This window comes from Sphaeramia orbicularis, chromosome 10 (genome assembly GCF_902148855.1).
Source record: "Sphaeramia orbicularis chromosome 10, fSphaOr1.1, whole genome shotgun sequence".
In the NCBI taxonomy this organism is placed as follows: domain Eukaryota; kingdom Metazoa; phylum Chordata; class Actinopteri; order Kurtiformes; family Apogonidae; genus Sphaeramia; species Sphaeramia orbicularis.
This window is the reverse complement of record NC_043966.1, coordinates 24645118-24660482: the sequence shown is the minus strand read 5'-3', so window position 1 is coordinate 24660482 and position 15365 is coordinate 24645118. Positions and strand designations below refer to the sequence as shown.

Below are 15365 nucleotides of genomic sequence, written 5' to 3'. Positions count from 1 at the left end.
ACAAGGAAAGACATACAAATCTGACAGCTGGCTGCTTTACAGTCTGTACATTATTGCCACACTATCAGAGACTGAGATGACAGGCCTTGTGCAATATCAATAACCCTGTTCACATTTAGTGAATCCGTTTTAATGTCAAATGGCCTCAGTTTGTTTCAATGAAGGACTCTGTCGGATTACCCAAGAGCATTTGACTGCACAGACTGACACATCTCTGATCCCCGTCATCTGTATTTGAAGTTCAGACTCCTCAGATTCTCTAATCAATTTCTTTTCAACAGTTCATTTTACAGAAAAAAGTCGAAAAGCTGAAAAAAAAAAATGTAATGTTGAGAATTCCAGCACACTAAAAAGACACAGATTTCTTGAAGACAGATCAGCTTAATTTGTCCCTGGAGGGCAATTGGTTTTTGGAGCAAGACACAATTACACAAAACAAATAAAAAACAAAAGACTACAAAAGGAAGAACAAACATGAAGCAGAGGAGAGCGTTGACTGTTCAGATGCAGGGCAAAACAACAGTGTTGGTCTCAGGTTAGGCTCATCAATCATCCAAATCATAAAATTGTAATAATATAAAGATAAGACGGAATAAAGATCAAAAACTATTTCTTTTCAGAGGAGACATTAAGTCTCTGCTTTAATAAATGTTGAGACAATCCACTGTATGATCTACTTGGCTTGAAGCATATTAAATCTTTAATATGTACTTAATGCAGCACAATTCAGATTCTAGAGAGGGTCATAAACACCATGGCCATGAAGCTTGTGCCTTCCACCCTGTGATGCTGCTAGCCTCAGACTCCAGTAAAATGCCCCTTACATTGACATGGGGAACTGATTTAAAGGTATCTTTGTACTGAGGCAGAATGGTGAAGAAGGGAAATATGAACATGACTGGTCCAAAATTTCCAAATTCCTAAAAAAGTCTAAATAGATTATAATGGACTTCATCTAGGTTTCGCAATGTGGGTCTGGGTAACACCTCAGAGCACTTGGTAAAAATGGTACTCTAGTATACACGCATTAGCACTGCCCAAAACTGAAAGGGTTTTCTCTACTATCTATATAGCAGATAAATATATTGGCCTAGACATTCCCCTCTCCCCCAGTTACACACACACATACACACACACACACACACACACACATATACACACACACACACACACACACACACACACACACACATATATATATATATATATATATATATATATATATATATATATATGTATATATATATATATATATATATATACACACACACACAGGGCGGGCAAGCAAAATTTACAATGAACATTTAGTTGTTTTTTCTCAGTACGTCAATTGTTTTGAAACCAAACATATATGGATGTCATAATCATACCTAACACTATTATCCATACCTTTTCAGAAACTTTTGCCCATATGAGTAATCAGGAAAGCAAACGTCAAAGAGTGTGTGATTTTCTGAATGCACTCGTCACACCAAAGGAGATTTCAAAAATAGTTGGAGTGTCCATAAAGACTATTTATAATGTAAAGAAGAGAATGACTATGAGCAAAACTATTACGACAAAGTCTGGAAGATACTATTAAAGAAGAATGGGAGAAGCTGTCACCTGAATATTTGAGGAACACTTGCGCAAGTTTCAGGAAGCGTGTGAAGGCAGTTATTGAGAAGGAAGGAGGACACATAGAATAAAAACATTTTCTATTATGTAAATTTTCTTGTGGCAAATAAATTGTCATTACTTTCAATAAACTAATTGGTCATACACTGTCTTTCAATCCCTGCCTCAAAATATTGTAAATTTTGCTTCCCCACCCTGTACATACATATATATATATATATATATATATATATATATATATATATATATATATATATACATATATATATATATATATATATATATATATATATTTATAGAGAGAGAGAGAGAGAGAGAGAGAGAGTCTCCTTGAAGATTCCTTTACTTTGCTGAGTGGGTGAGGACTATCCTTATGCTGGTGTGGACTTGTGGTCAAATGGAAAGCCTCCTCTATTTCTGTTTGGATCAGCTGGCTGCCCTAGAACATTTATTATTATAAGAAATGAGAGCAGTACTACTCTTAGGATGTTAACAATGATTCTGCATAATAAAAACAGCAGTAAATAAATATATGAGGTGTGTATAACTGGGGGTGTATTTTGTTAGAACGCTGGTCAGGACACAGTGCAGTCAACAAAGATTCAGTGCATATTCACATAATGATATTCTATGTATTTTTCTGTTTTCATTTTGTTTTGCTTGTTGTTCTCTTGAAGGTTATAGAAGGAAAAGGCAGATTAATCGATTTTACTCAGAGCTGAAAGGATGTTTTACAAACTATCAGTATTGGCAGAGGTTGTTGCTGATAGTGGCCGCCAAACCGGAACGACAGAATGATATATATTAAACAAGCTAAAACTGCCATGCATCCTGGAAAGCAAACATGGAGGAGGCCCATGAGCGGAAACTGGCCAAATACCCTGAGCTAGTAGAGCAGTGCAGGATCCAGGGGTGACGGGCTCCGTCAATCAAGGTGGGCTACTGTGGATTTGTTAGAGGCTCCATGTATAAAGCTGAAAAGGCTTGAAAGTTCAGGAGCCACTGAGAGGTGTGCAACACACTGCATTACAGATGGTGCAGAGAAAGCCACACGGTGTCTTAAATTGAAGAGGGTCAGCCTGTGAACTGTTGCTGCTGGGATAAAATCCAGGACTTGATCAACCCCAGATGGGTCACCTGGAGCAGATATGATGTTGAAACGCCCAAAACCCACAAGGACCCCAGGAAGATCACTGATGATGCACCTTTAAGATGTCTTTTGAAACCCAAAAAATGATTTTGATGTAGATGTCCAAATCGACAACTTAAGCTTCTAAGTCAAACACGGTTAATTTCAGACATGCATCGTGTGTTTTCAGTGTCATACTGGACCTGTTTTCCCTGTATTTCATTATTTTATTTTTCTTTAAAATTCAAATACCAATTGATCTCTTAGTCAGGTTTTAGGAGGCAACAACCATTACAGTTTTATTCAATAGTATCAATCCATGTGAACCTGTTATACCTGTTGAAATTTCTGTATGTCTTGTGTTTTTTGAGTGCATCTGCTTTGACGCTAACAATCTTTGACCTTTACCATAGTCAGGGAAAGAACAAAACTACATCTATCAACCACTTCCACTGTGTTCAGGTTCCTCCAGAGGATGATCTCCAGGCCCACCGCGAGTCACAGCAAAATGAAAAACAAACCACCACATCTGAATCACTCGCCTTGATGACAGTAGCAATGACGGGCCAAGTGCTGATGATCAAGCTGACTCCTTTTCTCTTTTACTCCCTTATTCACTCCATCTCCTTCCATCTCCCACATTGGACCAATCAGGCTAATGAGGCTCGCACTTCCTCCATCCCTTCCTGCTCGCTAAAGTGGCGATTGATTGGAGGGGTGGGAAAGCTTTTAACAAGGGAGGGGTGGGAGAGAAATAATTAACACGAATGAGCTTTTCTGCAAACTCCTTCAGTTTGGCTTTTCTTTTCCCTCTTTATTTACTGGCCTAGACAACATTAGGGATTAACTCTCCAAGGGTATGTTAACTTCTCAATGTCAGGGTGTAAATCAATCTGAAGCTGTAAACTAAGGTCCGTTTGTCTTGCTCCTCTCAGGTCATAGCCCTGCGATGATGTCTAAATGGGAGAGCATGAGGAAAAAATGGGGGGAAGGAAAGGGCAAAACTCTGGAGATTCGCAAACCAGCATAAAGCTTTATACTTCTACTTCCATCCTCAAATTGAGACACAAAATGCACTCTGGAGCATCCTGCGGAAACTCGGGGCACTGAACCTTGAAAGATCAAAATTTTCAGTACACACAGAACATTAATGCCGCTGCCCAAATGACCAGTAAAGTGGTATTTCTGACAGTTGTACCGTAATTAACTTGGACAGATCTGGACTGGAAAAACTGGAGCAGCAGCCCTGTTGAAGTTTGTGCCGCAGCCAATTCACAAAGCTACTGCAGCCTCCAAACTGTGCTCATGGCAAAGACATGAATACAAGAGGACAGAGTGGACATAGCAGCGTGACTTCAGTGCAGAGATAATAAGTGTGAGATGCAAGTGTCAAGATTTAAGCTAGGAGGAGATGAGGGTCAGTAGTATGTGTGTTATCCAACCTCAGAATGTGACGTAAAAAAGATTAAATCCAGTTAAACCTGAAATGACAACACACACCACCACAGCTTTTAAGTGGATGTGAAGCATATAGAGCTCGATTCCTCACAGCAGTAAGTCTTGGAACATCTAAAGCCTTAAAAATATTAAATACGCCTTCAGTCTTTCATTTGAGTTACCATCAAAATTCAGCCATTTCAAGAGGGTGTGTAGTAATTACCTCTGTATTTGACATGTATTTTTAAATCATAGGGAGAATTTATTTAAATCCTTTGAATACATTCTGAGAAATGTTTTAACTTAAATACTATCTCTCTATTAACCCTTTCATGCATAGTGGTCACTACAGTGGACAGCTGTTCAAAGGTGTTCTCTTATGGATGTTGCTGTTTTATTTCCATATAAGACAACACATTGGACGCTTATGCATCATCCCATACACTGCAATTCATACCATTACTGTAACTTTGCTGTTCTAGATAAACCTGATCTGCAGTAACATGTTTGAGTGTAAAAAATTTGTAATTTTTATTAGATTTTAAAGACGTTGCTGGTTTTTTTTGGGTTTTTTTTGTTTTTTTTTTGCAAATTATCACCATGCAGGTATGTTAAAATGTGAGAAAACATCAGATTAGCAACATCAAACATGTTTTTTATTTCCTAGTTTTGACACAGTGTATCAGTAAATACATGTTTCTTTGCTTCTGAAATTAAACACATGGTGTCCAGCTGAGTGGACATTTTTGGAACTCCATGAAAATTAGGTTCATAAAAATTTTTCATTTTTTTCATGCCTAAAGAGGAATAGAAACACTCAGGAAAAAAAAACAAACTCTTGATTAAGGTTGTCATAATTCATGCATGAAAGGGTTAAATATTAAATATTATCTACAAATAAAGTAACCTTGAACCTCCTTAGTGACAGCCTACTAGTTTTGATCTAATTTCTAATGCATAGTGTTATGGTCCTAGTCTATTACTGTGTATGTGGTATGTCTTTGTATGTTACAGGCCTGATTACAGATTGAGAGCACATGCATGAGGCATTCTTAAGCCAGCCCCACCAACTTCATGGTGCGCGCCGTCTTCCACTCTACAGGGACCTCCACCATTGGTGTATGTGTGTGCGTGAATGGGTGAATGTCAGACTTTGTGAAGCGCTTTGGGCACCATGAAGGTGTGGAAAAGTGCTATATATGTGCAGTCCATTTACCATTTACCTTGCCAGCAGATGCCTTTGTCTTTCATTTACACGCTGTCAACAGGCACCCACATTTGATCACTAGGCTACCACATCCCATTTTACACTTTTGTTTATCCTTTGTTAAAATAAATGTTAACTCTGTCTCTGAACCGTGAGCCAGTCATAACAGAGCCAGATAGATGTCTTCTCTATAAAAACATACTTAATAAAGTCTCATCATCACTACAGGAGGACAATGTTATATTGAAGCACATTTATGACTGTGTTTGCCCACTGAATCAATGTCAAGGCCTGCAGATGTCTTTGTCATTGCTCTCTGTTATTATGAATCAAACATGACAGTATTAGTACAGTTATGCTACTGATTCTTAAATCTATTCTGGACCATTTGCATCCTTATGAATGATGGATTTTACTGAATGAACTGCAAAAAAATAATTACATAGAAATAATAATTCTAAAAATAATTTTCTACATGAGAGATTACTGATCAAAATGTAACTTTTGTTTAATTAATGGGCTGAGTCATTAATTGAACTGAGTATGCTGCATCAGTCTATTTAATGTCAACATGTCTTGCTCTGTATTTTGGGATAGTTAATATTTTCACCCTACCTCTTTCAGCCAGTAGTTCCTTCACCTTACTGAGGAAAATACATCCAATTTATTCTGATAAAAATTTCCCCTCATAATCTTTCATTGGCATTTCCAAATCCTTTTTCCACTGAATAAACACGTTAACATCTCCATTAGCACACTCACCACTATAAATTTGCCCTGGTTCCCCAACTGGTAGAGTGTTGAGGTACAGTAGTCATGGCAGGACCAAGTTTTTGACAGTGTATTATATTTGCACTGAAACTGAAGCAGCATCAGCAATGCCAATTTGCCACTGTAAGTACTTGTGTGTACAGACAGTTGACAGGCATATTGTGAGAACATGTCCATTAGCGCTGCTTCATAAAACACCAAGTCAGCGCAGTGGGGATACTGCTATAGGAACTACAGCTAAGGAAGTACAGTTACTACGACGGGGAGAAACAGTGCAGTTCATGAGGGATCTGTTTTCCAGCAGCAGCATCAGAACTGATTTAAAGAGTAAACAAGTCTCTCTAAATTAATTTGGGCTGAAAGCAAGTAGAGGACTCTTATTTTATCTTGCTTTGATTTAAGTACCCTTCATGCATTAAAACACAAATGCGTAAATTTTGGAATATCTATTTTGAAGCTTTCTTGCCTCACGCACATGGAAAATATTTGTCTAGAATAGCAAACTTGGTGTGACATTTTGCATCTTGTAATATGAGCATGTCCTAAGAGGAGTTGACAAGAGCTCTAGGGTAGATGTATGGTAACTGCAGCAAAAACGGAGATAGAGAGCGCACACTACGGGGCCTGTGGGACCTCAGCAGCACGAGTCACTCTCCGTTGTGGGCTTTCCATCACCTCCTCCAACCCTTGTTACTACCAGGGAGGCAGGGAGGTTCACAACAACAACCTGCCTCTTCTGATTAAAGACAGATACATCAGCGATAGATCACTTAATGACAAAGTGTCGGTCAAAATGTAGCCTTAAAAATATCAATTCCTCAGGCAGGCTTAAAAATACCACTTGTTACTACTTGATTGGCCTTAATAATTTGTAGTGCACACTTGAAAACAAACAAAATCTCAACAGCTTAAGCGTTGGAGGCTCTAGTAGATATTGTAGCATTCAAAGTAAATCTGTGAAAAAAAAAATCACTTAATCCTTAGGCCGATGCTGGAAAATCCCTTTTAAAGTGGTTAAGCACGCAAAGATTCTCCACTTTATGTTCCCCGTTAAATAAGTCAAATGAGGAAAATGCAGCACAGGTGATTTAAAAAAAACATATAATTTTAGCCACTTTGAGGCAATTTAGAACGAGTCAGGCCTGTCAATCTCCCATACACATTCTTGAAGCGTGGCAAAAAGCAGGGATGTCTGCCAGGCTGGTTTTGGCGCTAAGCACAACGCTAAGCCCTGCTGACAAAACCAGCTAAGAATCAGTGAAGCCTTGCACAAGTACTGTGATGCTGAGACTCTGTAGGGTAATGCTCAATGTACGGGCTCTACCTGCAGAGCCACAGGTTCTCTTGTATTATCCTCTTAAAGTAACCAAACAGGGTCACTGAGCGCATCCTTCTCACCTTTCTCCTCCAGCTGTTCTGGTCCGGGTCCTTCTGTTTGTCCGTCTGGCTGTCTGGGTTCAGCCATTCATACCTTCCCAACACTTCTGCTCACTCATCCTCGACAGCCCCAAAGCCCCATTACAGCTATTGACCATCATCAACCATGGATTTTTCTGAAATCCATGAAAAATACTACACTGCTGAGTTCTATTCCAACTGTACCTGCTGGAAGTATCCAAGGTCAAAAATACTGATTTGGAATTATTGATAGCTGCCCTACCATTACTGTAATAATAAAAAATGTGATTAAAAAAAAGACATGCACATTATTAGACTACCAATAACTCTTCAACAGTGGCAATGTTGTGTGAAATTCATTGAGGTGGTTAAATGTAAGCATAATATAATAAAAAAAAAAAAACACATACAATGATTTCTGCAATTGAACAGGAAATAGTAAAAAAATTAAACCCTCCAGCATTGATACTAGATACCGGATTATCATGTGTATCAGCCAACACCACGAGAAAAGAACAGTGTGACGCCATTTTGGTGCTTCATGAACAGAAAGAGAGTCACAAAGAGACTTGGATTCAGCAAAACAGCTGTTTAGTGCAACCTCCAGAGGAAAATGTGGTTGGACTCCACCGAGACCCATAAAGAAAGAGGCTGAAAATGCATTTCTGCACCATGACACAGTAGTCTTAAAATTATTTCTGAAGTCGAATATACTAACTGTGTTGATGGCAGTGGTCACCTAAAAAGATGACCATTTTTTTCACACCTAAATATCTCTGCTACTATTAAAATATGTAGTAAAAATGAGGTATAGACCCACAAAAAACCCCATATGATCAAATAGAAATGTTTGCAAGTAATAGTAGTTACAAACAGAACCACTGCCCTCTGTATCTATTTTGTTACTTTTGTCTTGTTTTTGTTTTTTTTTTAGCCAGGAAAAAAGCTCATTGAAATAAAAAATCTCTTTTTCAGTAGTGTCCTGCCCAAGACAGCAGCAGCAGAAGTTACACAAAATAGATATCACAGCCATACATCCACACTAAGAATATGCATAAAACACAATAAACGTCAGTTCTAAAACCATACATAAATCACTAAACTAAGAACACACATATAAAACACCATCAATAATTGAAAAGGTACTAAAAGTGTATAACAATGTTCCTTAAAAGCATCTCAGAGCAGAATCTGATTCAATCAGATAGAAGACTCAGTTTTGCTACATTTTGTAGATTTTTGTGACACTACATGAACATCCAGCCAAAACAGCATTGTATTGGATGTTGCAACTCTGATTAAATTCAGTTTCTCCTCTCTCCTCTGCTCTTGTTGTGTCTCTATATAAGATGATGTACTGCAATGAATTAAACAGAAACCCAGACCGAGCCACAGAACAGACCAGATGAAGCCTGCATTTCAGCTGCATTCACTCAGAACATCATGCAAAAGTCTAATTGTATTTATTTGTACTTTAAAACATTTGTTTTTCAAACAAAAGCTGAATTGAGATAAAGTGTTTTTTGAATAATTAATCCTCCACATCCATCCCAAAACAAAACAATGATAATATAAACTGACCTTCTTGCATCAAATTCATAAAAAAGAAAAGATTTTATATGAGTGAGTTTGCTTGACAACTACTGTATGAGGAGAACTGACCAATAAGGCAGCCATCAAACATGTCAAGTAGTCAAGAAGTAAGGAGTCATGGAGCACTGGGAGATGACAAGAAAATAGAGTGAAAAATGTTAATGTTCCACAATCCCAGAGCTAAGAATCTGCCTGTGTGTATCTGACTGAAAAACCCCTGCTATAAGTCAAAGATGTGAGTCCATTTCACTTTAAAATCGGTTTTTATATTGAATATATTGATTTAATGCTATTTCATGTTAAATTAGACATACATTGGCAGTGGGGGTTTTTTTTTCAAAAAATCTACAATTTCGTATCAGTATTTTCATAAATCAAGTAATTTCAGAGGAAACAAGACCATCTGTGTCCCATCTGGGCTTCATGTTAAGACTGTAGAAAATCTGTAAAATGTATCTGCATAGATTCCTCTAACTAAGATAATTTACATTTTATTTTCACCTCTCCACAACGTCGTGGAATTTCATCTTTATATTCAGTCTACATTTAGGTCAGAGAGGAGAGAGCTGCTGGAGAAGGATAAAATCCTGGCATTTTCACTACCTGATTTCTGCATACCAGCTGTCAACGTTAAAATAAATCTAAAAGATAATCACATTATTTTAATGATTTCTAATCTTCAAAAAGTCTTGAAATGGAAATCGAGTTTATAAACCAGGGCAAACTGTAATTAATGTTGCCTTAAATTTAGATCAATAAATATGAATAAATTATTCACTATGATAGAAGTGCATGGCACCTGCAATACAAAATACTGAAAACTATTTGTATTCAGCCTTGCTTTATATTGTTTTGTGACTTTGAATTGCTTCTAACCTTTATATTGAATGCCATACTCAGGGTGTCATTATTATTCCTGATGTGTCAAGCCCAAAACTTTGTTCTTAAGTTCACAAAATTCACAGAAAATCAGAGGCTTTTTAAAAACCTGTCATTAGTCATGACTGGCTTGTTTGTGCTCATAATATCTCGGTTTTTCTGAAGTTTCTTGTTTGTCCTTGTTTGTTGTTTGTCCTCATGACCCACCGTGTTCATCACAATGATGCTACACTGACAGTAGCATGAAGCTTTTAGTGGAATTTGAAGGTAAGACTTGAAGCACCACTGCCCTTCCTGCCTACTGAACACTGTACCCTCCTTCTCTGTCAGCTTACTGTCCTTGCTATCTGTCCCTCATCTATGCATCTGTAATTTCTTATCTGTGCACAAAGTTGCAGTGTAGCCAACTGAAGCTCTCTCTTTCTCTCTCTCTCTCTCATCGGTCTGTCACCTGCAGGCCAGGAAAACTATTGGCTCTAATCTTGTATCTCTCAGCTGTTGCCACGGTGAGTTGGTTTCCAACGCCAACCAACAGCTTTATCTCTGACCTGCAGAGGAAAACCTGGGAGACCCTATCTTATGCACACACGCACAATGGGACACCTGCACAAAAAGTCTGCACAACCATACACTCCTCTTGCACCACATGCAGGCCCATGTACTGCACACACACACACACACACACACACACACACACACACACACACACATAACCAGAGAAACAGGCTTATTTATGTATGATGTCTGGCACAAACAGGTGGACACATGCATACATGTATGTAATCTTGTTCAAACACACAAATGTGTGACTTGGCCTGAATGGTACGCAGAGTAGTTACTTTGACACATACTGTAATGAGTCATACTTTTAGTAAGAACAGACATTTTGCATTTCACTTTCACTAAAAAATAGTGAAATGATAATGATGTGATTTTTTTTTTTTTGTTGCTTTTCATAACAAGCATCCTCCCCTACATCTGAAGGATATGAGTTGTACACCAGGGCTTCTCTGTGGAAGTAAAGTTGTTCTTGTAAATGGAATGTTGTGACACGTTTTACCTCTATCAAACAAATTGTAGCTCCTGTAATTTGTATATTGCACTTGGGCAAAATGGGATTTCAATAATATTTCAATTAATTGTTCAGCTCTAGGTGTGATACACACTCAGCCTTCAATAAACACACAGTCTCTCAGCAAGAAGAAATTATGACAAAGATGAGTAGTTCAGTCCTAAAGACTAAGATAGGACCAGAATATTCTTTATCACTTGACGGTGCACGGCTTAATTTTAGGGACAGTTTTTTATAGTCTAGGCTGAAAGATTTATCAGCAGACTTTGCTGCTGCATTCACTTTCACACAGAGTCAGCTCCTCTGGAAAAAGGACATTACACAAAAATACTTATCAGTTCAGTTATTTAAATCTATCTCAATTAAATTTAAATTCTATTCAGAGAAAAAGGTATGGCGAAATAAATGGCATTTAATGTCAGACATGATAAACACTACGATGGCTGAAAGTAAGTGCAGGAATGGAAATGAGGAATAAAACTTTTGCGAGTGAAAATGCAGCTCAGTAGAGCTAAGCAAATTTGCATTTAATCAATTTGAAAAAGGTTTTAATGCAAAGTTAGTTGCCGAGACGCTGTATCCAGACACACACGCACACAGACACACACAATTGCACACACACTCCAAGAACTCATCACTCCAACGACATTTCATTGTGCAATCCATCTTAATCAGCTAGCCCATCAGAGACAATATATCCTCCCCTCCATCTCTCTCTCCTTCTCCGGACGGAGTGATTGAGGGGTGTAAAGAGGAGGATGTTTCTGCCCGCCACCCCCTGCCCCCCCACAATATTCCCCCCCTCCTCACCAGGACGGCTCTTAAGTGCTTGTGGGTTTTTATGTTTGTAGTGTTTTATAGGAGTGGGCAGGAGCCAGGGGCTGTAAAAGTGTGGAAGGAAGGCGGGAGGGGGCGGAGGGGGAGGAGGAGAAGAGGAGGAGAAGAGGAGTGGTGAGTTACTGTAAATTCAATCTTTATTGAGAGCAACATGAACGACAAACAGCGTTCGGCCAGCCTCCCTGCAATGCCATGCTTATACCTGATCAATGAGTGTTGAAGAACCAACAGAGAATCAGGGTGGAACACTTTGTATTGCATGTTTCCACCTGTAAGGTCGACGGCCTCCATCAGCTTTTGTGCACTGTGTTCCTCGTACTGACGCAACTTCAGAGCGTCTGTGTTTTCTGTGTCTGTGCAAGAGTGTGTTTGCAGTTCACCATCAGAGAGGCCATGAAGCCCCCTCCAAACCTGTCCACCAGTCTGGCAGTATAGCACATAATTGGCCACAGTTGGCTTCAATTGAATGTTTGCTGCCTTAGGGGCTAAATGATGCTCAAAGACCTTTCAGAGAAGCCAGAAAATCTGCAACACCCCCCTCCACATGTCAAAAACCACAGGCGCTGGTTTGGCTGCTTACTGGTGCTGCTGTTCATTCTGGAACAGGAGAAGGCGTATCTAAATTAGCATTAGTGTTGGTCTCTTAATAATTTTTTTTTGTCTCCCACTGTATGCTCACTGCACTCTTATTTTAAAGTCATATTTCTTTAAATGAGACACACTGACATCACTCTAAGCCTCTAAGTCAATCAGTTAGTCACTGAGTGAAAAGGTCAGTCGCTTAGTCAACAAAATGACCACAGAGACAGTCAGATGGCCAGCCAATCAGTCAGAGAGAAAGGATGATCGCACTCTACAGCCCAAAACCCTTTGTGGGTACCCTGTACCTGCTTGTTGCCATGGCAATGCAGTTGGAGATTTAAATACTAGTCGGTGTCCGTTCGTTTCTCTTTTATCTTTTTCTTTTCACTCCTCCAGACTCTCCTCTTTGCTTTCTGACAGTCAGTTCTGACTCTCAGTCATGCTTCCTCTGGCAGTGTTGTGCTTTTCAGTCTCCCTCCCTCACCTTGCCTCGTCCTCTCTGCTAAATGACACTTTACTAGCTGTTTGCTCTTGTTAATTCCATGCTACTTTGCATCGTGCGACTCTGTTAAAGCTCTTGTAAAACACACACACCAACACAAAGTCGCCTCTACAGAGACGCATAAATTACAATTATTTACCGTATACGCGCACATAATTACTTCTGGACGTTTGTATGCATGAGTGGTTGTAAACACACACGTACACACACAAACACAGGCAGCAGAGCCATAAAGAGAGTCAATGATCAACATATTCACTCAAAGCTGGCACAGAGTACACCTGCTGACAGTCAGCTGCCAGTGAATATCTATCATTTTCTGCTAAAGCCTCATCATCAAGCATCATTTAGACATGCTGGCCTGCCTTATACTCCCCCCATGCACCTTCTGTGCCAAGACACCGATTATATTTCCCCCACATGCCCAAACAGCCTTATGGGAAAAGATGTTCGGTGAATGAGCTGGCTGTTGGCGCCATCTAATGGTCAAAATAAAATTGCTTTTTAAAGGGATAAGAGATAACGACTGATCACATGTAACATATAAAACATATAAATGTTAACAATATATAACTGCATTTAAATGTATTGAGATTAAAGTTGCACATTGCATCCCTTGCAGTCTGACCTTTCTATGGCTCTAATTAAGGTGTTTGAAGCTACAGCCTATTTCATTTCTTATGTGATGTAAATGTGTACTCCTTGAAATAATTACATTTTCCTCGATTGACCTTAGTAGAAATTTATTTTTCTGTATAACTCGCTCTTATCATTCATGTTTTCTTTGATTAAAGTAATCAAAAATTCACTACTTTCCATTGAGAGGACGAACGGATAATAAATCAGCAACAAATTTGACAATTTAATAATCATTTTGAGCTTGAAATAGCTGCGGGTTGCAGGTTCTTCAGCACAAAAACTTGCTACTGTTTTCTAATGCCTTAGATTAACAATGTTTGAGTCTGTGTCAGATAGAAAAAAAAGTGTCACTTCATTCCTCATATATATAATTTGCAATCCTTTAACTTAAAAAAAGGACTATTAGCCAATAATAAAATATCTCCCAGATGAAGCATAAGTCTTTAGGTAATTTAACACATCTGGTGTTTGGGTTCTTCCAATAACAAATAGATAGGGGACATAAAGACTACATCTGCAAATTAATTAAAAACTAAGGCTTACTTGGCTTTCACAAGATTCCCCCTCCACTTATTTAGAGTAGTTATAATACTGTACAACAGACCACACTCCTGAACCTGTTATTAAGTGTCAACACTGACAACTCATTTCCTAGCATAACAAAACACCAGCTTATTTTAGTCCAACAACTTTGTATCACTACAGTATCGTCTCTTAATAGTCACATTTCATTTCATTTCATTTAAGATCCCCATTAACAACTGAAACATCAGTTGCTATTCTTCCTGGAGTCTCCTCGACATTACATTACAAGTTTAATTACGGACATTAACACACATCACATCAGTTTATGTTTGATTTATAAATAAATAAATAAATAAATAAATAGATTTTTTTTTTTCCCCAAAACAGCATGTGCAAATTCTGCTTGAATTAGTGGGACGTAAACACCACCCCTGCTTTTTGCAAACTCTTATATTTTCAGTAAGCCTTCTTTTTGTTGTCTTTTCATTGTTGTGTTCTCTTTGAACACTATTTTAAAAGAAACATCACGGTGCAAATGTGCTTGTAACATATTAAAGCCTGCAGCTGTCCCACCGTGCATACACATACAGCAATTAAGTGTGTTTTATGCTACATGCACATCATTCACACACAGACTAGGGGCTGTATTAAGCGTAGCACTGAGCCTTTTCAATCATAATCCTTTTTCATATTTTTCACTGACTCCAGTATTTGTTTCCTTTTTCCTCAGTGAACATAACTACTTTTGTCTCAACCGTGGTCTTATTTCTACACTGGGGAAATCTGAAATAAAAGAATATTTTATCCTGTTTTTCTTTTTCTTATTTTACTGCTTGTGTTGGTGCTTTTCAAAATATACCACTGCTGATACAAAAAAAGCAAAAAAAGCTAATCTATTAACAAGCACACAGGCTTACCTGCATTCACAATGGCATCAATCTCCAGCATAGTTATGTCACCGCTGTAAAGGGAAATTTTCTGGTCCAACTTCTCATCCCTGGGGTAGCGACTTTGCTGGGAACCACCTAATTGTAATATACAGAGACCACAACCAGTATCAGGATCTAGGAATGATTTACACAAAGAACATGTCTCAATTTTTAAGTATGCAACAAAATGGAACATGTGAAAAAGTACAAGCATGTTTCTCATATTTGTTTTAAATCACCAGTGTTTG

At 38.4% G+C, this 15365-nt stretch overlaps 1 protein-coding gene across 3 annotated transcripts in view; it reads right to left on the bottom strand.

Moving 5' to 3' along the window:
* Positions 1 to 15365, bottom strand: part of macrod1 (mono-ADP ribosylhydrolase 1) — a 128485-nt gene that overhangs the window by 109566 nt on the left and 3554 nt on the right. For all 3 annotated transcript variants that reach the window (XM_030144822.1, XM_030144820.1, XM_030144821.1), the window contains exon 3: positions 15106 to 15213. In XM_030144822.1, coding sequence (XP_030000682.1) covers positions 15106 to 15213 — 108 coding nt within the window. The remainder of the gene's footprint in view (positions 1 to 15105; positions 15214 to 15365) is intronic.